This window comes from Oryzias melastigma, linkage group LG4 (assembly GCF_002922805.2).
Source record: "Oryzias melastigma strain HK-1 linkage group LG4, ASM292280v2, whole genome shotgun sequence".
NCBI lineage: Eukaryota > Metazoa > Chordata > Actinopteri > Beloniformes > Adrianichthyidae > Oryzias > Oryzias melastigma.
In genome coordinates this window covers 30,873,905-30,894,946 of record NC_050515.1, presented here as the reverse complement: position 1 = coordinate 30,894,946, position 21,042 = coordinate 30,873,905, and the positions used below count along the sequence as shown (strand labels likewise).

Genomic DNA, 21,042 nt, shown 5'->3' with positions numbered 1-21,042 from the left:
ACAGAGCAGATGACCTGACAATGAGAACTGAAGACCAGACACTTAAATACACTGAGGACAATTAACTAAATGAAGACAGCTGTGGATGATTAAACCTGAACATGGTGAGACTGACAAGCAAAACAGAACATAACAAAACCAGATCACAGAATCATGACAAGAACATTTGAAGCTGAAAATAACTAAGTTTATTTTTGAATAGCAAAAAGTTTTGGACATTCATATTTTTTTTGACCAAACACCAATATTTTTTTTAATTTGTTTTATTTGTGTCTCAAATAATATCAGCTCCAATTTATCTCCAGACTTTAAGCATGTTTTTTTTCTATAAAACTTGAAAGACTGTGTTTTCTTAAGTGCACACAAAAAAAGAGAAAAAAAAAATTGCAAATCTCTTTTTTGTGATTTTTTTTTGCCTCTTTATTTGTCTCTTTGGCTCTGTTCTTCCTGTTAGTTGTATTCCCTATGATCACAGGGAACAGCACGCCGAGTTCTGGACTGACTGAAACTACCCAGGCCTGGAGCCGCCGCATGAGGCAGAGAAAACTCGACAGAGGCAGAGAGCATGACCTTGACAAAGAAAACACAAGGGAGAGAAACAGAAAAAAGCTGAGCTCCTCCTCCTCTTCACACCACAGGAGGTCTTCCATGACGCGCTCTCATAAATATTCACGGTCAGTCTTTTGATTTGATGTATAATCTGTAAGTATTAAGCTGGATTGCATATGTGTGGCATGTTGAGGTAATCAAGCAGAAAATGTCGGGGAAGATCTTTCAGCAGACATTGGTGAAAAATACAGATGTGCTGAGCAGCTGTGGCCCTCTGGATGAGGCAGAAAACAGCATCCAAGTTATTGTCCAGCAAGTTATTCATTGAAAATGCATTTCCTCCCTTTACACACCAATTTCTGTTTAAAGATATGTTCAGAATGTTAAAACATTAGATCACATGTGTCAAAGTCAAGGCCAGATCCGGCCCTCCAGATCATTTTATTTTATTGTTATTAATGGCCCGATGTTATATTACGTTATTTTCTAACTAGTATAATTTTGACAAAATATATTTTGATAGAGAGTAAAATATTGAAAGTTATTTAAGGTTTAAGTTGATTTATTCTGGAATAATATTCCTGCCTTTTTATTATTAATAATTATGTTAAAACTTTAAAAAAAATTGGCATTCTGCTAGTTTTTTGGACTATTTTGGCATTTACTATGATTGTTTTGGCTATTTTTGAGTTTAGCTAATATTTCAGCAACATGCTAACTGTTTTGGTTAATTTAGGATTTTCTTTTAAATTTTTTTTTAGGCTTCTTTGGAGCTAGGTTAATATTTACATGGTAGCAGATTAGGCTAATTTAGGCTTTTTTCATTTTTTTAGGATATTTTAAACTTTTCCTATTTTTTCAGCAACATGCTAGATGTTTTGGCTAAGTTAATTTTTTTTTTCAGGCTAATTTGGCATTTAGTTCATATTTTAGCTGGCTATCAGCTTCAGTGATTTTAACAATCAATTTCAGTATCTTCAGCGGCCAAATTCAGCTTACAGCATTCACACTAGTATCATCACAGGTAATGCTATATATCTAGTTTTAAAGTTTTAAAAATGTAGTTTTAGAGTGTTCAATAAATGTTTGTCCTGTTCAGCCCGCGACTTGTTTTGGATTTTGGCTTCCTGTGCGACTGAGTTTGACATTCCTGTATTAGAGGTTACTAGAACATTTCAACCAATTGCAAAATGGAAGCAATGCAACTTTTATTTGTTGAACAAGCAGCCAAAGTCTAGGAGAAGTAAGAGTCTGCAAAGTCTTGGACTAGATGTTACGGTGCATCAGGATGGTCCAGGTGCAGGTCAGAACCAACAGCTTCAGTCAATGTGGGAATAAAACCACAAACCAAACCTGCATAAGAAACAACAGTCCTCAGAGGAGTGCAGTGATTTCCAAAGTAAACTGATCAGATCAGAACACACCAACACAAGCAAACAACCAAACAAGACGCAAAAATGCTGCTCAAACCAATCAAGAACACAGGTGAGTGGGCGGTAACCTTCAGGAGAAGCTGCTGCCTGCACACAAAACAGAAATGTGAGGCCACATAAGTCACTATACCCTCCTGGGATACTTAAAAAACGGCCAATGGGATTTCTCCGTCTAATTTCACACAGTGCCCTACTACCCTACAAACTGTCAGTCAGTCAACGTGCTCGTAAACGTGAACCCTAACAGTCCCGCTCAGATGTGAGCATAAGCCAAACTCTGCCCCACATTTCCTCTGCAGCTTTTGCTGATGACCATCAGCCAGATGTCCATTTAATAATGACCCGCTCCGACAGCTGACAACTTAATGCACACATGACCATTTCCCTCTGTCTTGAATGCGTGGCTGACTTGAGGTGCATACATTTTGCATGATGGTCTGATCTTCACTGTTTGATTTGTGTTGAAAGAGGAAGAGAGAGAGCTGGAACTTTCTCTAACGAACATCAGGAAGCTTTGTTAGATACAGTCAAGAGCCCAAGCTTTAAAATTCACCCAGTTTCTGTCACCAAACCTTAATGTATCCACAATGCACGGATGACTGGATGAGCTTTAATTCTTCAGATCTCTTCTTTATTTACGTCCAACCTCATTCTTGACATAACATAAGCGCTAAATCCCAAAAAGGAAAATCAAGTTATTTAGCATCCTCACAGTCTGAAGCCTGGAGAGGCTTCTGCTCGAGATGGTGATTCTCAGTTTTCCACACAAACCTCCAAACCATCTTGTGGGTCACGGGAGGAAAGTGGGACATTGAGGCAGCTGGGAAGCTGCAGGCTAATCACAGAAATAACAGAAATCATGTGTGCGTGTGAGACAGGCACTCTGGGATTGCTCCAGAGTTTTAGCTCTTCATGTTTCGTATTTGTTCTGTCACCGTGGACTCTTCCTGTGGGCCTTTTCGTGCTGCAGATCTGCCCGTCTTTTTGTCCCACATTCCAGTCCACTAATCAGACTCGTGAAATGAACTTGAAGCTTTTCTCTGGCGCGCAGAAACGAGAGGTTTTGTTCCACTGCAGTTGATAAATTTAGGAGACCGTTTTCTTTTTTTTTATGTCTTGATGAGACTCCGCCCCCCGCAGCCGCTCTCTCTCTGCCGGCATATTGAGCGAGTGAGCGAGACAGCGATCTGTCCAGAGTTTATCCGCCTTCCACCAGAGTAGCTGGATGAGCTCTGTGAACCTGCGGCTCCAATGGCAAAAGTAAAAAGATGAAAGTTCAGGACAAAAAACTCGCTTTGAATTCTACCTGCTGAACGACTCACTGAAAATGTCACATGTCTAAAACTGAGTTCTTGATTGGTGGATGTGATGTGGCGACCTGTCAAACTTCAGGCACTTAAATTTTGGCAGCGCAGATAATTTGCTGTTTGCTGCTAAAAATGGAGCTACTGGTAGTCCTTCACGCCGCACCAGTTGCTGAAATCGAGCCATGGGACTTCAGATCGCCCGTCTGTTCCATTGACTTAACATTGACACCTTAAGATGGATATGCTCCTCTAAATAACTGTGATTGTCTTATTTCCTCAACTCTGACAGTCAGGCTGCACACTAATCACATGAACAACAATAATGAGCTCCATAAGCACTGCGCAGGATTTGGGGAGATTAAAAAAAGGAAAAATCTGTACGACATCCCTGTGTCTCACATACTTCACCCTATGCCCTCTGGCTTAGTTCACAACAGACTTGAAGCACCGCGGAGTGCTTCAAGTCTGTTGTGAACTAAGCCATTGGTTATGAAGGGCGCTTCCATTCAGTGCCTTTCTGCAAAAAAATTTTTGTGCATAAGTAATTCTTGATTTGTAAATCATATAATGCCATTTGTGCATAAGTAAAAAAAAAATACAAAATTAAAATAAAAAATACAACTTACACATGCACAAATTAAAACTACAACAGCTTGAAACTAATTACACATGCAAATCTTGAAAAATGACGCATGAATCACCTCTTACAAAACCTCAGTTACCAATCAGTGACTGTGATCAGCGCTTGGGACAGAGATGTCATTTTAATTTGTGCGTGTGAAGACTGTATTTTGTATTTTTTTGAATATTGTAATTTTTGTACTTATGTACGTAATGTATTATATGAGTTACAAATCAGGATTTACACACGCACAAATAAAAATTACACACCCACAAATCCTAATTTACACAAAAGTCAAGAATTACACACGTATAAATCGGGGGGATACTTATTTCTCTCCGTAGTTTCTAGCATGATGGCTTTGTCATTCTGACAAAAACATGCTTTTATCTTGTGACGTAGATGTGAGTGGTCTAACACCATCTGAGGTTCTGCTTTCTTTTACTCTCAAGGTTGTTTTTGAACCTGAAGCTGCTTTCATCCTGGCTTTAGGCCAGTTCTGGTCCTGCTCCTTCCTTCATCTACATCTGTTCTCATTTTCCATTTTTTTTAGTCTTTAATGTGACACACTTTTTCTCTGTGCTTCAATGGTATGCCAGGAATCTGTTTCATTTTATAGGATCAGACTTTCAGTCTGTGATCATTTCATTTTGAACTCACGTTGCTTATTTAGCTTACTGTCTAATACTTCCTTCTGTTATTTTTTAGGTACACTGTAATGTGATATTCAGCTTTACTGTAATAGCAGCCAGACATTTCTTTATTTTCTATCTTGTTCCCATTGAGTGGGTTTATTGAAGTTTGAGCGAGTCATCTCAGTTTGAAGAACTGGACTTTTTTTCTTTTGGTAATATGCGTTTTCTTTCTTCAAAGACATGTAGGTTGGATAAACTGATGGTTTAAAGGTTTGCATTGGGATTTATGAGCACATGCATGTCTCTCTGATTGCTCACTCTGGCGAGTGCAAGTTAAAGTTTGAAGTCTGAATTTTGAATATTTTTTATAAACCTAACATTTGACATCTTTGAAATGATAACCAGCATCAACCAAAAAAGTGATGGCTGAAGCATCATGCTTATCAAAGCCAATACAAAAGATACAATTTACACAGAAACAAAACTTAATAATAAGTTTCCAAATATTCCACAAGCATAAAAAATCTAAATATTTAACCAGCTACATATTCATTTATACACATACATACTATACTGTACATATATACACACACACAAATACATAAATATTTACTAATACAAAATTACATTTCTCTAGTATTGACCATTTGTTTTACGTTTTAACAGTAATCTAAATCTTTGACAGTATAAATCCTTTTAAGATCTTTATCCAAAGAAGATTTGTTCCAAATATATATTCTATATTTTACATTTGTTCTTGCTCTCCAGGATTCAAACATAAAAATACCTCTTAAATTATAATGTTCTTCTTTCCTTTTAGTTTTCTGACCTCAGAGATTGCCACGATTTAAAAGTCTGATCAAAACTTTAAGTAGATTTATAATGGTAAATGGCGTATACTTGTATAGCGCTTTCTACCCTCCTTCGAGGGCCCAAAGCGCTTCACAGTCACAGACCCATTCACCCATTCACACACTGGTGGTGGCTCTGCTGCCGAACACTGGCGCCAACCTCCCACCAGAGGCAATGTGGGGTTCAGTGTCTTGCCCAAGGACACTTCAACAAGGTGGGAATCAAACCCGCAATCTTCCGATCAGGAAGACAGACCCACAGCGCCCCAATTTAATTGCATATAAATAAATGAAGAATGACAAACTCAACACATTAAACAAATCAGTGTTCTCTGCGACTGTTTCACTGTTTTCCAAAGAACTTCGTCATGTGGATTATAATTCTGCTGCAGAATTCTCTCATGCATTTGTCCTAACTCCAAAGTTAGTCCTTTAAAAAAAAACAATGTCCTTTTTGTGATGTTTGACCAGAAATATTTTGAAATGATCATTATTAGATGTATGGCTTTGAACATACTGCTTCACTTGTAGTTTTATTCTGAAAATGTCAGGAAGAGTTGCGGACCAAACACGACAGACCCAGGAGTAGAGAAAAGTCAGTAATTTATTTTAGGAGACTTGAGCTTGAGGGGAGTAGTACTGCCGCCGGCCAGGAGGAGGCGCTGTTGTCAAGGAAGCCGAGTGGATGACGAGCAGTGGCGGCGGAGAGGAGCAGAGGAAGAGTGCTGAAACTGGACGCTGGAGCGGGAGTAATCCTGGGCGAGAAAGTTCGTCTGAGAGAGGTGCCTTTAGGGCAGAACCTTTTGGAGGCGGCGTGGAATCCGGGAAGGCAGAGTGTGGAGAAGACAGCGAATCCCAGCAGAATGGTGGCTTTGAAGCGGCAGGAACGGAGGAGGAATCCAGACAGGTAGGAGAGAAGCTGGCGTGGAATCCTGGAGCATGAGGAAAAGCACAGGGATCTTTAAACAGGCTGTGGCTTTGAGAAGCAGAGTACTTGGCAGTTAGTCAGGCTGTATAGCTTAACGTTCCGGCAGTGAGTGGAGCCGAGAGGAGGGTATAAATAGAGAGGAGCACAGGTGGAGGTGATCAGTCTGACAAGCTGCGGGGCGTGGCCTAGGGGAGCCATGACAGAAAAAAGAACTAAATCTTGAAAAGGGCACTTGTCCAATTTGTATCACAGCTGACAGGCTGTGAAATACTCATTCTACTGAGCAAAATGCTTCAGGAAAAATGGTTGGTGGCCGTGGTGCAGCAGTAGGGCGGTCAGCTCCTGATCAGAAGATTGCAGGTTTGATTCCCACCTTGCCCGCCCATGTGTCGAAGTGTCCTTGAGCAAGACACGAACCCCATTATTTCTGGTGGAAAATTGGTGCCAGTGTTCGGTAGCAGAGTCACCACCAAGGGTGTGAATGGTCCTGTGAATGTAAAGTACTCTGAGTCTTCGAGGAAGGTGGTAAAGCGCAATACAAGTATACGCCATTTACAGTCTGTATTAAAATTATTCAGATTACAAATTGAAGTTTTATAAACCATATTTCTGCTGATATTTTTATCAGGAACAAGATTTCTTCTGTGACTTACCAAATATTTTCCCAACAAAGAAAGTCATGGATCATTGTCAATAGAGAGCTTTAAGTCAATGGTTTATTTTGCTTTTTACATTATGGACCTGAAGGAAAAAAACTTTCTGACATTGTTGCCCAATCCAAATTCTTCCCTTCTCCCTCCCCTTCATTTAATCCTCCAAACAGAGAGTAAAGAAAAAATAGTGTCTAATATTTTGGACGTGACTTTCGTTCAATGACACCATCAATAATAGCCGCTCTGCTAACAGCAGTTTTATAACTTTAAAAAGTCTTTACTTACATTTAAATGTAAACTTCTGTGCTTCAGAGAACACCCTCATGAAGAGAAGCGCTTCTTAGAGCGACGCGGTTTAGCCTCGCGACAGTGGACGTTGGAGCCCTCTGTTTGGAGGGTGAAATTGGAAAATGAATTACCCGGACACGACTTCCACTTAAACTGCCATTGGTGAAGAATTCAGATTGGGCCAATGTGTCAAAAATCAGCTAAACTAAGTCAATGTTTCAATCCCCCCCCAATTCCTAACTTCTAAAAAACTATAAACTATATAGTGCGAGACTATCTAGTGCCCTGGATTTTAAAGGCCATTCGGACCCCATGCTCACTACTTTTCTTTAGTTTTTCTAAATGTCAGATATGACATCACCAATTTCACGAAGTAAAAATATAACCAATACGAACATTTCATGATGTCGATGTGTGACTCCACTGTGTTCTGATGGTGAAAATTTGGATGGTTTATCAAAAAAAAAAAAATTTACATTTAAACTCATTTTTTCTGGAAAATTGTTTGACTCCAATGCATTGTGGTCTATATCCACTAATGTAGTGAGCATCAATTCACGCTAGTTTTCTAGACTTCTGGGAAATTTCTAGTGCGCTGGATTTTAGAATAGGAGATTCAGAAAGAACTACAAAATGGTGAAGGACATGGTCTATTTTTATTCCTTTGTAGCCTCTTTGTTTAGGATCCAGTACTGGTTCAAACTAAATTTCCTTGTAGCAATCCAAGTTTTATAAAGTTGATATTTGACCCCTTGATGCCAATTGATCCAAAAATGCATCAAACCATTTGGGCTCACAAATTTGCATTATTTTAGCATCTGAAATAAATTCAGGCATTGAGGAGTCAATAACACCATCAGTATTTTGTCAAAACTGTCTGTTTCAGAGGTCATTAGAGGTGATGGGGAAAGGGGAGGTGGGACACAAAGACGGATCGCTCCTTTTGTCTCACAGAATCACTCGCTCTACAGCAAAAATGACTTCTTTTTGTAAAAAGGGGACTGCAGCGTGGCTCCTCGGCTTGCTGTCACACTACTGTAGGACTTTCTTGGCTGAGATGAAGCTGCAGCAGTACAAAGCATCCATAAAACTACCGTTTTTACTCCCCTGAGTCCTCAGCGCCTGACACAAGAGAGCTGCAGGGTCATTTTTGTGGGCTAAATTCTCTATTCAACACTTATTGAAACGCTGCATTTGTTGCATTAGAAAATAAGATACAGTACATTCGTCCACAAGAAAAGTTTCTTTTGCAGAGTGAAGGAGCAAACAAAGGCCTGGAGCTCCAAGGATGAACACCACAGAGGCTGCCGTTTCAAAGACCTGATGGGAGAAAACCGGAGGACAGACAGAAACCGGAAGCCTGACAGGTCTGTCTGAAAACACTCTGATAGACACACAGTAGAATCCAGGATCAATTTGTGTTTTGTTTCTATTTATTTGATTAGCAGCTCTCGGAGAAGCTGCAACAGGACAAATGAAGAAAAGACCATGGCACAAGATGCAAAAAGAAGAAAAAAGAAGATGAAAAGTAAAAAAACAAGCATCGCTCTTGCTGATCAGAAGGGACTATGATCCAGATCTAACAGGAAGGAAAACATGTAGAGCCATTTTAGAATATAAAAAGTGATTTGAACATTTTTGAAGACTGAAGTTAGAGGAAAACCTCGAGTTTTACAGAAAGTGTGAGTGCTGCTTTGCTTCTTGTGTTCTGTATTTGAGTTTTGAGGATGCAAGCGAACAGCACAGCTTTTCAAACAGCTTTATTAGTCTTTTATCCAAATGTACCATCAGATATACTACACAGGCCGAAGCGTGACAGACAGAACCACAGGAGATGGACCTCAGACCATCCAGTGATGCACAGGAACAGAGTTATAGCTTTTTCTTTCTTAAAAGTAAGAAACTTAGTAAGGCCTCCACAATGTCACCTAATTAAATGTCACTGAAACAAGTTAAGAACACATCGATCCTTTTTGTCGTCGTCTTGCCAGTGGTTTGGTTTGTTAACCAAACCAGAAAAACCTCACAGACTCGTACTTGGCAACGTGTCTCCAGTTTAACAGATGAGAACCACTGTCAGTACAAACAGAATAAAGCCTATGTTTAAAGGCCATACAATAAACAAAAAAAAAAACATATTACAAGTGTTTGGACTGTTACTGTTTTCAACAACCAACATTTTTACAGTACATAAAGAAATGTGAGTCCAACTTAACACATATCCTAATATATCTATTGGAGTTGGCAACAAGTTGTGTGTCCTCTTCTCCTCCCAGCCCACTCGCTGGATGATCCTCCAAACAATGACAACGTTCTGCAACATCCCATTCAGAAAAGGGGCGGGCTTAGATCCTCCCATTTCAGCCCCCCTGGAGGGGAAACTTAACCTTTTGCTTACAGTTCAGTTTGGTTTTGGTGACCCCTCCCTGATTCTTGCCAAATCCCTGAAGAAATATCAGTGTTCCGCCTTTTTTTATTTTCTCCAAGCAGTCTGGACAGTCTGCCGGTGCAAGCCCCGCCTCCACATTCCTTGGTCATTGTCACAGAAGCAGTGCAGGGAGGCTGAGGGTGCCGTTACAGCAGACTGCCCGGCCAAGAGACAATGGTCAGGGTGATTTTGCCCCGGAGCTCCTTCAGAAGACGAACCAAGGCTGTGTGAGTCAGGCCCCAGGTGCTCTTCCCGTTCACCTCCAGTAGGATGTCCCCGCATCTGCAGGAAGACAAGAATGAGTCAAACCCTACAAGACCTGAACATCAGGAAAGTTTTGTGGCGTTAAAGCATGTTGGTGCGGTGTCAGTACCTTATTCGCCCATCGTTGTAGGCGGGTGTTCCTTCGACGATGGAGCGGATGAAAAAGGACTGGTTGCAGTTCATTTCTTCCTGACCTCCCACAATGCTGAACCCCAGACTGCCCGACGTGTTCCTCCGCAGGACGATGTCTTTGCAGTAGTACAGATGTCTGCATCAGAGCAGAAATGAAGGTTTGCCAGTTAACACTTTGTAACTCAAGAAAACTTGTTTGTTTCTCAAGATTAAGATTTGTCTTTGTCAGGTCTTCAAATGAGGTCAATTAAATGTTGAAGGACTTGATATTTAATCTTTGCTAGGCTCTTACTGTTACATGTAACTTCTAAAAATTAAACTTTTGATTTGATTAGTTTTAAATCTTTAATTTAAAAAAACACATTTTCTTCTGACTAGTGAAAGTCTGTCATCCAAGCTGACTTTTAAGAAGGAGCAGAATGAGTTTGTCAAACGGCAAAGGTGCCACTAATGAGGAGGACACCGACTCGGCGCTGACCTGGGAAGCTGCAGCCAGGACACCCACAGAGGTGAGTAGTCATCGTTCGGCACCGGGCTCTTAATGCTGTCTGTGGGTGAGGGTGTGAGACAGGGTGGGAGGGTGAACTCCTGCAAGCTCTCCTCAGGAGGACGCATCTCTAGGACCTTGAGAACGACAGGAGAAGAGGTGTTCTTCAGGTTGGCCACGGCCTCGCTCCGAGTGACCCCCGTCAGATCCAAGCCGTTCACGTTCAGCAAAATGTCTCCTGTGGAGGAGGCACACAGCACGGCTCAGTCTTTGTAAGAGACATCACAGGACATGGACGCATTGTTTACTAATTTAATATTCATGAACCCCCCAGCTGCAACACAAAGGACTGACAACAAATTGCCACCTGTGCATTACAAAGCCTCTCAGTGATTAAAGCAGTGTGCACACAAACGGCTCAGTCCAGCTCACTACTGAGAAACCCAAAGGACACATTTACCCTGCGAGGATATGCTAATTTAAATGAAGGCTCCATTACAGCACACAAACATGTTTCACAGGCCCACAAACGGGAACATCTGCTGCTGCGTCCCATAAATTCAAACCGGAAACAAAGCTTTCCTGAAGCCTTCATGCTGCCGCCTCCTCTCCCAAACAGAGAATTGGGGTGGGGGGGGGATACACATTAAAGTAAAAAATACTATTTCTTCATCTCTGCTCTGTCTGTGTTCCAGATGAACCCTTTAACACCAGAGCTCCAGTGTTTATGTTCTATTATTCACTGTAACTTTTCAACCGTTAACACGACAATGCTAGGTTCGCACTGGATGCAGAAGTGGCACGGGGAGGGGTGCACGCAGCATCCGCTGCCTCCTGGAGTTCACACCAGACGCGCATTTTTTTTGTGGCGGTCGACAGGCGGCTCTGCTAGAGCTTTTTCTTGTTTTTGCCATCATGAGTAAGTTAATGACCTAAAAATATTATGACATGTTACTGCTAAGGAGAAGCAAGTAGTTAGTAGACCTACACTTCTTTAATGTATCTGTTGTTGAGAGAGACATGTGTGTGTGTTGTGATTGTATGTTTATTTTTATCTTTACAGCCGGGGTGAGCTTTCTGCAGAGACTGCGGAAGGTTCCGCACCTGGCGTGGATCAGACCATAGATTAACAAGGGCACGAAATGGAAACGCCCTCCCTTCCGCGACCTCCATTCCGCACCAGGCTTTCAAAGTCCCCTTTCTTTCGGTGCCCTGCGTTCTGCACCCTGCATTCCGCATCCTCCTTTCCCGCCCTGTGTTCCAAGTCCCATTTCTTTCTGTGCCCTGCATCTGCGCCCTGCATTCCACGCCCTCCTGTCCGTGCACTGCATTCCGCTTTCGGTACCCTATGTTCTGCGCCCTACGTTCCGCACCCTCCTTTCCGAGAAAAGCGTTCCGCATCCCCTTTGTTTCGGTGCCCTATGTTCCGCGCCCTCCATTCCGCACTCTTCTTTACGCGCCCTCATTTTGCGCCCTGCGTTTCGCGCCCTCCGTTCTGCACCCTCCCTTGTGCACCGTGGCGTTGTCTTCCGTGGCGCTTCCGCATCCAGTGTGAACCAGGCATAATTCCAGCAGATTCTGAATGAGAAAAGCGGCTGATCGTTAAAGTCAGCTTTGCACTGAACCACATCAGGAAGAGACGAAAAACCTTCATAATGACACAAGGATTTTCATTTCCAGTCAATCGTCTCCTCTGTGTCCTCACTGAAGGAGCCACCTGCTTTACTATTCCCCTGATTGTCACAGCAGCAACCAAACTGACTCCTACTGACTGCTACATCGCTCACATAAATGATGTGGGCACTTTGCATATTGTCAGTGTGTGCTTCAAACCTTTGCGGATGGAGCCTTCCTGTCCCACCACTCCATCAGGGTCCACGTTGGTGACATAGATCGGGAGGTCCCATCCTCGGCTGGACATGCCGCCCGCCACTGTCATGCCCAGCGAGTCATACGGCTCTTTGCTCAGGGTAACCGTCTTCTCGTAGCACGCCGGCTTCTGACAGGAGTCCTTCACAAGACATCAGTCCCCACGTTAGAGCATCTCAACCGTTCTAATAAACACCACTCCAAACATCATATCAGCTCACCACAAGGTCACTTTCTATAGGGTACATCATCTCATTTTGGATGAGTACATTTGCATATTAATACAGTCTGTTTATCCTGGAGACCTGAGATAAAGATAGGAGGCGTCACATGATGCCATCCATGCGCTGCTGCGGGAACAGGACTGCAATAACGCTCAGGTTGATAGCTAATTGATGGATGACCTCATTAGCATAGCAGGTCAAGTATAATGTATGGTGATAAGAAGTGTAGGACATCAGGGCGCTGAAATGACTCTTCATTTCTGCTCCAAACAGGATTTACTCAGTCGCCACGGTAACAGCTTCATGTGGAGCCTGCTGTCCTGATAAAGGTAGTGCTGGGCGATATGACGGTACATATGTGGGCGACAGAAAAGTGTTTATCGTGCCATTTCTCTTATATTGTTTTATTTCTTAGTTTTTATTTCTGATCTTTTGTGCAAAAATTCTGTTTTCCTATTAAGAAACTTAAAACTGTTGGGGACTTAAAAATGTTTTCCCCATTTGTGACAATTCAGTTAAATGTTACTTGAAAGAGAGAAGTAGGTAATTACATTGTCATAATTTTTTTTCAGAGAATAACAGAAAATATACTTTATTGTAGTCTATCGTGATATATATCATTATTGTGATATAAAATAATTCATATCGTGACATACAGTCACCCGACCAATAGATGAAGGTTGTCAGATTTTACTAGTGCACTAATACTCTTTAGAGCTCCACATCTTGCCCGGTAAGCAAGATTCCAAAATGGAGAGTGTTTCTATACAGTAACTACATTTTGGGGCAGAACAACATTAGGACATAGTTGTTTTAGCACTACTGTCCTCACTACATAAATGGCAGACGGTTCCGCAGTGTTTCTGTGACTGAGTTTGAAGGCTGTCCCTCATTAACCCGAAAATGGGGGACCTTTTTAAATTATTGTCTCGACGAAAATAAGAAAAACATCACAGTTCAGGACACCCGAGCAGGCTGCCCCCGCTCCCCGCAGCACCTGTCTGTTTGTCGCCGTATTGAGCGAGCTCCGCTGAAGTCTAGGAGGCTGGCTGCAGCCAGTGAACCATCACGCTGTAACAGGACAAAACGCTCGTATTGGATTAGCATTTTATCCGCTGATCGGGTCACTGAAAACATCGCGTGCCCAAAGCTGAGTTTGCGATTGGTGTGACCTGTCAAACTTCTGTGACCTGCTGTGAAATGCAACCAGCCGCTCTCATGCTCGCCCCGTCACCAGTCTTAAATGACCCCGCCCTCTATCGCAGGAAAGGCAGAATGATTGGCTAGAACTTCAAAGTACTGAACAGAGTAGAAGTGATTGACTCCTAACACAAATAGACCTTCAATAAAACTTAGCATCAAAATGAGGAACCGATTGCAGCAGCTTCTTTCAGTTTCAGTAGAATAATATTTATCATGGGAAGTGAAGTTGACGGAACAAAGCTGCCTTCTCCATGAGGTGTTACTGGTGTGTCTGCCATTGGGTGCTTCTTACCAGTAGCGTTTGCTCCATATCCACAGGGGAGTATGGTGGGGGGCCATCCATGCCCCATGGAGCTTCTTGGGGGATGTCTGGAGTTGGGAGGCAGATTTGACGAGACACTGTAAAATGGACACGCTGGTCACTCGCCTAAAAGATAAAAAAAAACAGTTTTCTCGTGAGGGAATATGTTTTGACATTCGCCTCTTTTCTGACATTCATGATCTCGTTCCATTCACACATTCACATCAAGTGTTCCTCATTGTGATGGCTGCAGCCCTTCTATGCTCTCTCATTCTATGGAGAATTGTGCTGGTCTGTCTAACACAGTGCTGGGTCCCAAATTAGTCAGACCATTATTGTTCTAATTGAACTAATTTAATTTATTCCGAGCCGGTTCTTAATCTCTGACTGAAAGTGAATGCTGACAGACCACTGTGGCTCCACAGAGACCCAGCAGAGCCAGACAGGCTCCTCCAACAGGAACTCTGAGCCCAGAGAAGCTGCACACTTAGTAGCAGCCACACAGCAATTACCCACAATTAACCAAACACACGCCATCACTGACGGGCATCAACCAGGAACCAGAGGCTTCCACATGGCCAGCTCCATTAGGGAGCCACCACCATTAAGCTCTGTTCACTGCAGCGGGTGCAGACACAGAAGCACAACACAACACAATTAGTTTGAATCACCACAATTATCTTTAATACCTCAGGGATGCAGCGAAGAACACAACGCTGTCGTTTGTGGTCTGCAGCAGTTTTTGGCCAAATTTGTTTTCTCTGTGGCACTAATGTCTGACGCTTTTCCTCTTTTCCACTGACCTGAATAAGCAGGGCAGCGTGCTCCGGGGCCCCGTAACGCAGATCGTGCCCGTTGATGGCCAGCACGCGGTCGCCTATACACAACTGTCCATCACGTGCCGCCAAGCCGCCCTCCAGCAGATGAAAGATAAAGACGCCATGCTCATCTGGCCGCCGCACCAGCTTAATGCCCAGCTGTTCCTGTGGAGCGCTCTTGCTCAGAACCACGTGGATGCCGTCGTCTCTCATCGGGGGAGGTGGGCCGTGGGATTGGTGACCACCGACGACCTCGTGGCCGTGCGGGTGGCTGTGTGAGTGGGAACGGTAATGGTGGCGCTGTTCTCTGAGCACGGTCAGCCGCAGAAGTTGGCACGGCTGTTTCAGGATCGACACAGCAAAGCAGTGAGCGACGTTGCTGATGTCAATGCCGTTCACCTGAAGCAGAAACCAGAAGTTTTAGTAGAAGTCCATCGCTTTCGCTGTCTAATCATTCCAGGAATCTCTTACCTTCAGGATCATGTCCCCAGGCAGCAGGCGGCCATCCCGGGCGATGACTCCCTCTCTGTAGATGTCTTGGATCAAGATGCGGACCAGAGGAGTCTCGTTTCCACCAACCACGCTGATGGCCAAAGGGTCCGAGGGGTCTGAGCGTGTGATTTTGATGGTCGTGAGCTCTCCGTCAGGAATGAGGTGATGCAGCTGAGGAAGAGCCAGCACTAAAGGAGAGGTCAAAGACTGACTTTAGTCCTACAGATCACCAAGAAGGAAGAAAAGTGGAGGATGGGCCAGATTAAACTGGAGATGAGAGATTAGGGTGGGCGACTGTGGGGGTCTTTCAGTAGTGGAACCAGCTGTTGCTCCCCCCCGAGGCAACTAAACAAACTTGTATGGTTCAAGAGGGAAAATGCCCTCAGTTAATTATCCTAAACTAGAGGTCTGCAACCTTTAACGCTGAAACCCATTTGGGTCCGTTCCTTACTTACCAAAAACCAATGAGAGCCATTTAGCAAATACACTTTATTTATTATTTTGTGATCATTAAACCTTTTATTTTATTGTATTTGTCAGACAAACTGAGGGGGTCAGTAGTGGCCAACACAGCTCACAAAAATGCTAATGACACAACTTAACGACAAAAACCAAAGCACAATTACCCACAAGATGACGACAAAAGCCACAACATAATTGAAATAATTCACAACATAAATAACTGACTTTTTTTTTTTTTTACAATAATAACACAATAGTTACTTAAAAGAATAACAAAAAGATTTCCCCGGTTTTATTTTTATGTATCCCCTCTCGGGTTAATGTTCAATGTTGTCGTTGTGCTGTGCCTTTTGTTGTTGTGTTGTGGCTGTTCTGTTGACGGCTTTTTGCATCGTCCTTTGACTTTTGTCGTCATGCTTTGGCTTTTGTTGTTGTGTCGTGACTTTTGTTGATCTGTTGTGGCTTTTGTTGTGATTCGGATTTAGTCGTTTTGCTTCGACTTTTGTCGTCATGCTTCGGCTTTTGTTGTTGTGTTGTGACTTTTGTCAAACTGTTGTGGCTTTTGTTATTGTGCTTCGGATCTAGTCGCTGTGCTTCCGCTTTTGTTGTCATGCTTCGGCTTCTGTTGTTGGTTTTTGTTGCTGTGCTTTCTTTTGTGGTTGTGCTTCGGCTTTTGTCATGCTATCGGCTTTTGTCGTCATGCTTCGGCTTTTGTTATCATCTTTTGTCGTTGTGCTTCGTCTTTTGTCGTTGTGCTTCGTCTTTTGTCTTTGTGTAGAGACTTTTGTCGTTCTGTTGTGACTTTTGTCATTGTGTTGTGGCTTTTGTTATTGTGATTCGTCTTTTGTTGTCGTGCTTCAGCTTCTTTTGTTGGCTTTTGTCAACATGCTTTGCCTATTGTCGTCTTGCTTTGGCTTCTGTTGTTGGCATGTATCATCGGTTTTCGGCTTTTGGCATCGTGCTTCGGTTTTTGTTGTCGGCTATCGTTGTTGTGCTCCAGCTTTTGTCGTTGTGTTGTGGCTTTTGCATTTATATGAGTCGTGTTGGCCATCACAGGTCAGAAGCTCACTACTCTGCTCCATTCTGATGCATCCACTTAGAGAAGTGAATGAGACAAATAGTGTGCTTTTGTTTTCCTCTTCTGAGGCGACATCTGGCTCAGCTCACAATTTGTGTTGCAGATTTCTAATGAACCTCTGCCGCTCTGTAGAAAATATGTCCTAGAAAACCGCACAGATTTTTGGATTTTGGCAAAAACAAAAGAATCATAATCAAAAGTCTACCGGGGACACTGAAAGTGGATCAATAGTTGATCTGAGTGGGTCTTTAAGTAAAAATGTTACAAATGTAATTATCAGGTTAAATCAGATTCATACATTAAAATGAAAGATTTAGCTGCAACCTCAAAGCACATTCACTTTAAAATCTCCAACATAAACCTGGACCTCTCTGCAGGGCAATGGACTCACATGCTCCTCTTTCACAGAGTGAGGAAACTCTCCTCTGCTTTACACAAAACACATTTCTGAGTCCCTGAACATGTTTTTTTTTTTTGCATTGAAAGAACTCTCCCTCTTTTCTGATTTGTGGTTTACTAAATTCCTAAGTCAATATTTTGCCTTCATTGCAGCAAACCTGTGAAAGAGCACGGATGGAGACCAGCAGCTCTTATGGGAACCCCTCATTCCAACGTTTTTATTCTGTGCTGTCCATTTCAGATTTTCACCCATGTTACCTTTTCAAACCAGTACTGTTCTGTCTTCATACTGTCTAAAAGTCCTCTTCCTCACTCCAAAGGAAAGTCTTCTTCTCTCCAGCAGACCATTAATATTGAATCTGTCTTCTCCGCCTCTTCAGTGACGGCTTCAGAGAACCAGCATCTCTCCTCTTGTTCCTTCTAACTCACATTCCTGCTCTTCCACCCATCATCCTGCACTTTTGGATGACACATCTTGTGTATGTGGTAACATATGCCAAGAATGTCCTGCTGTGTAAAATGAGTAATCAAAAGAGGGTATCGTTTGTGCGGGTGGTTCTTTGTGACCTCTAGCATCCCATCCCTCTCCACAGCGCCTCAGGCTGCATCCCGAGATCAGTGCAGAGCAATGCACCAGTGGAGTTGTGTAATTTGCCGCTGAATTATTAAAGAAACATATGCTGCCGTTACACTAAGCTGTGTCACCTTCTGCCTGCAGCTGAGGGAACAAATATACATATTTGGAAATACAAGCATCTTCAGGGACGGCATGGAGTCAAGGTGAACGAGTAAAAATCAAAGCTTTGATCCAAACCTTCTGGTGGGACGCTGGAGTTCCGGGCGTTGTCTCTCTCCTCTGATGTCTCATTGCTGACCGGAGTGCCGGTCTTGGTCTTTCGCAGGACGCTTAGGGCCCGGTTTAGCCTCTTAAAGGAGCGGCTCCTCACCGAAGAGCGATCGAAGCTTCTGACTGCAAAGAAGAGAGAGGAGAAGGTCTTTATATTAGGTCTCCCTCTGAACTTGCCCAGACATGTCTGAGGTTTGTTTGCCCCCCCAAAAAAAGAGAGTCCAGGTTGAAACGTTCATGGATTTTGAGGTTAGTGAGTCCACAGATTCAACACAAGAATTTTCATTTATGTTGGAAATGTTTTTCAGCCTTTGACTTTTTTGTTTTTCTTTTAAAGTCCCACTCCGATCATCTTTTGATCTATTGTAGAAGCAATCCAGTAGTATTTGAATTAGGATTATGCAGTTTTTAACCAAAATAAAACAAATCTGTTTCTATCTAGGACACGTGTCAAAGTCAAGGCCCGGGGGCCGGATTCCGCCCTCCGGGTAATTCTATCCGGTGTAGGTAGCAGATGTGCTCGGCCTGTCAGATCGGCTCGGGGGCTTGCGACGAGTGATGACGTCACACTACGGAAACCCCACTTAGACAAATTACTTGGTTGTTGAGATGCTCGGGCGCATCATGCTCGGGTTTGCGTATTTTTCTTTTTTTTCATTTTACGTTTCCATTCTGCTCGGGTTCAACAATTTTTTATTAATTTTTGCTGATGAAAAAAGTTATGGAAATTCACGTTGGCCACACGGACTATGTGCAGCCCAAATGCACATTGCTACATGTCCGCACTTTACGAGTCCTTTCTGCTCGTGTTCTATTCATTTGTTTTCATTTTACGTTTCATTTCGTAACCTAGTTATTTTCCCTCATAATTATGCCATTTCGAATTTAAGGGTATGCCTGGTGTTTTGTTATACCAAATTTTAATATAATTCAATACGTAAGAAGATATCGATAACGGGGAGACCTATTAGCAATACAAATGTATTTCTCCAATGTGGAAAAAAACACACAACAAATGACTGTATAGAAGAAAAAAAACATGGTGAGCAGTCTGGTTTAAATAATTGGACTGAATGTCTGTTTCAAAAATTTTTTTTTCATCTAAAAAACAGTCCTCTTGATTACTACAATCAAAGGCAGCAACCTCCAGTCTTACACATTTATCAAAACTCCACACTGTTGACTTACAGAACCTTGTCATTGATTTAAAAGGTATGATTGCGCAATTATATTTCCCTTTGAAACATGTTGAAAGCAATACGGAATTGATTTACAAAAAAAACCCCACATGTTTATTGTTTAATTATTTAAGTCTTATTAAAACAAACAAAACCCTGAAGCATTACATTCAAGTGAACAAACTGGAATTTATTTATAATTCAAATTGGTGTACAGCCAATCAAACATTGAGACGTCATCACTCGTCGCGAGCCCCCAAGCTGATCTGACAGGCCGGGCACATCTGCTACCTTCACCGGCCCTCCAGATCATTTTATTTTATTGTTATTAATGACCCGATGTTATCTTGCGCTCAATTCCAACTTGTACAACTTTGATAAAATAAATTTTTATGGAGAGTAAAATATATATAGTTATTTAAGGTTTAAGTTGATTTATTCTGGAATAATATTCCTGCCTGTTTATGATTCATAATTATGTTAAAAAGTTACAGTTTTAAGTTTTAAAAATTGGCTTTCTGATAGCTTTTTGGACTATTTTGGCATTACTGATAATTTTTTAGTCTATTTTGGAGCTAATATTTCAGCTACATCCTTGCGATTTTTGCTCATTTAGGCTGTTTTTAAAAAACGTTTTTCACCGGGGACTCCGGCTTTCTCCCACCGTCCAAAAACATGCTTCATAGGTTGATTGGTGACTCTAAATTGCCCCTAGGTGTGACTGTGAGAGTGAATGTGTGTGTGATTGAGGCCCTGAGACAGACTGGCGACCTGTCCAGGGTGAACCCCGCCTTCGCCCTTCAGTAGACGGGTTAGGCTCCGGCACCCCCGCGACCCCAACAGGGACGAAGCGGTCAGGAAAATGTATGAAAGAATAAATGTATAAATAAATGCTTAATTGTCAAAAAAGCATTAATATTGTGCATTTTTAAATAATAAAGTGGGACTTTGTGGCTCTCGTTGGTCTGTAAGAAACTGGACAAATGGCTCTTTTGCTGTTAAAGGTTGCAGACGTCTGCCTTAGTGAGTGAGTTTTGTAAATAAAAACATAACTTGAAAAATAAATGATATTTAAATATTTTTAAGAGCACAGACTGCATGGAATCACTGTTTTGAAAGTCTGCAGTGTAACTGCTGCTGTATCGCTGATTGAACTGTTTTTTTTTCTTTTATGTGGTCTTTTAAAGTATTTCAATGCTAACTTTCAGTAAGTTTGATGATGTTTCTTTGTGCATTAATGAACTGCAGTCAACAGGCATTTGTTTTCTTAAAACATGCCGTCCAGGTGCGGTGTATTCTTGCGGTTACGTAACTGCAGCAGTGATGTAACACACAGTGGACCATGTCCAAAAACAGGCCTACCCTGAGAGACTTCAGCTCAGCTCGGAGGCCACAGCGAGCAGCAGCGAGGCATTTGCTGCATCTTGAATTCTCTGAGTGTGGGGCAGCGAGCCTCTGCAGAGCCCGGCCCTCCCTCTGCAGGGCCGGGGAGATGCGAGGGCTCCTGACAGCCACATTATTCTTTAAAAAGCGCCAGCGGTTGCTGGGGGCTGACAGCTTGTTCAGCAGTCGCAGAGCTCGTAGTGGTGGTGGG

The 21,042-nt window shown here is 42.5% G+C and overlaps 2 protein-coding genes across 7 annotated transcripts in view; one reads left to right on the top strand and one right to left on the bottom strand.

The window, feature by feature from the left end:
- fip1l1a (FIP1 like 1a (S. cerevisiae)) overlaps positions 1-9,400 on the top strand; it is a 26,187-nt gene extending 16,787 nt beyond the window's left edge. For 3 of the 5 annotated variants that reach the window (XM_024259114.2, XM_024259112.2, XM_024259111.2), the window contains exons 11-13: positions 476-674; positions 8,520-8,633; positions 8,712-9,400. In XM_024259114.2, coding sequence (XP_024114882.1) covers positions 476-674; positions 8,520-8,633; positions 8,712-8,838 — 440 coding nt within the window. In that variant the 3' untranslated portion in view covers positions 8,839-9,400. The remainder of the gene's footprint in view (positions 1-475; positions 675-8,519; positions 8,634-8,711) is intronic. The other 2 variants (XM_024259113.2, XM_036211722.1) reach the window with 2 other exon arrangements.
- The window catches only part of lnx1 (ligand of numb-protein X 1), a 41,654-nt gene continuing 29,622 nt past the window's right edge, over positions 9,011-21,042 (bottom strand). For both annotated transcript variants that reach the window (XM_036211721.1, XM_024259109.2), the window contains 8 exons: positions 18,238-18,393; positions 15,464-15,672; positions 14,978-15,391; positions 14,166-14,300; positions 12,411-12,588; positions 10,569-10,815; positions 10,068-10,226; positions 9,011-9,976 (listed from right to left, as the gene is read on the bottom strand). In XM_036211721.1, the coding sequence (XP_036067614.1) occupies positions 9,841-9,976; positions 10,068-10,226; positions 10,569-10,815; positions 12,411-12,588; positions 14,166-14,300; positions 14,978-15,391; positions 15,464-15,672; positions 18,238-18,393 (1,634 nt within the window). In that variant the 3' untranslated portion in view covers positions 9,011-9,840. The remainder of the gene's footprint in view (positions 9,977-10,067; positions 10,227-10,568; positions 10,816-12,410; positions 12,589-14,165; positions 14,301-14,977; positions 15,392-15,463; positions 15,673-18,237; positions 18,394-21,042) is intronic.